Source organism: Ailuropoda melanoleuca, unplaced genomic scaffold (genome assembly GCF_002007445.2).
Source record: "Ailuropoda melanoleuca isolate Jingjing unplaced genomic scaffold, ASM200744v2 unplaced-scaffold28619, whole genome shotgun sequence".
Classification (NCBI taxonomy): Eukaryota; Metazoa; Chordata; class Mammalia; order Carnivora; family Ursidae; genus Ailuropoda; species Ailuropoda melanoleuca.
In genome coordinates this window covers 1-423 of record NW_023198969.1, presented here as the reverse complement: position 1 = coordinate 423, position 423 = coordinate 1, and the positions used below count along the sequence as shown (strand labels likewise).

The window sequence follows — 423 nt, the reverse complement described above, 5'->3', positions numbered from 1 at the left end:
AGGCCTGCTCTCCATTTGGCCTGTGCCACTGGCCATCCAGATGTGGTGAGTTTTCTAGCAGACAGGAATTGCCAGCTTAATCTCTATGATAAAGAAGCTAGGACCCCGCGAATGAAGGCCGTGCAGTGCCAAGAGGAGAGCTGTGTAACCATCCTTTTAGAACATGGTGCTGATCCTAACTGTATGGACCGTAATGGCAATACTGCTCTCCACTATGCTGCTGTTGGTCAGAACGTCTCAATAGTAGAGAAGCTGCTCTCATACCATGTAGATATTGAAGGAAGAAACCAGGTACAGATCAACTTTATTTATAAAGTATTTGAAATTACATACATATGTATATATATATAATTTTTTAGCCACAAAACATTTTATTTACATATTTATTCATATATATAATATATATACTGAATTCTATACATC

General features: G+C 38.3%; 1 protein-coding gene across 1 annotated transcript in view; it reads left to right on the top strand.

Annotated features, from left to right (window-relative positions):
* Nucleotides 1-338, top strand: part of LOC117798203 (putative ankyrin repeat domain-containing protein 20A5) — a gene marked incomplete at both ends in the record, with an annotated part of 928 nt that extends 590 nt beyond the window's left edge. The window contains one exon of the mRNA XM_034650620.1: nucleotides 265-338. Within this exon, the coding sequence (XP_034506511.1) occupies nucleotides 265-338 (74 nt within the window). The remainder of the gene's footprint in view (nucleotides 1-264) is intronic.
* Nucleotides 339-423: the final 85 nt, after the last annotated feature.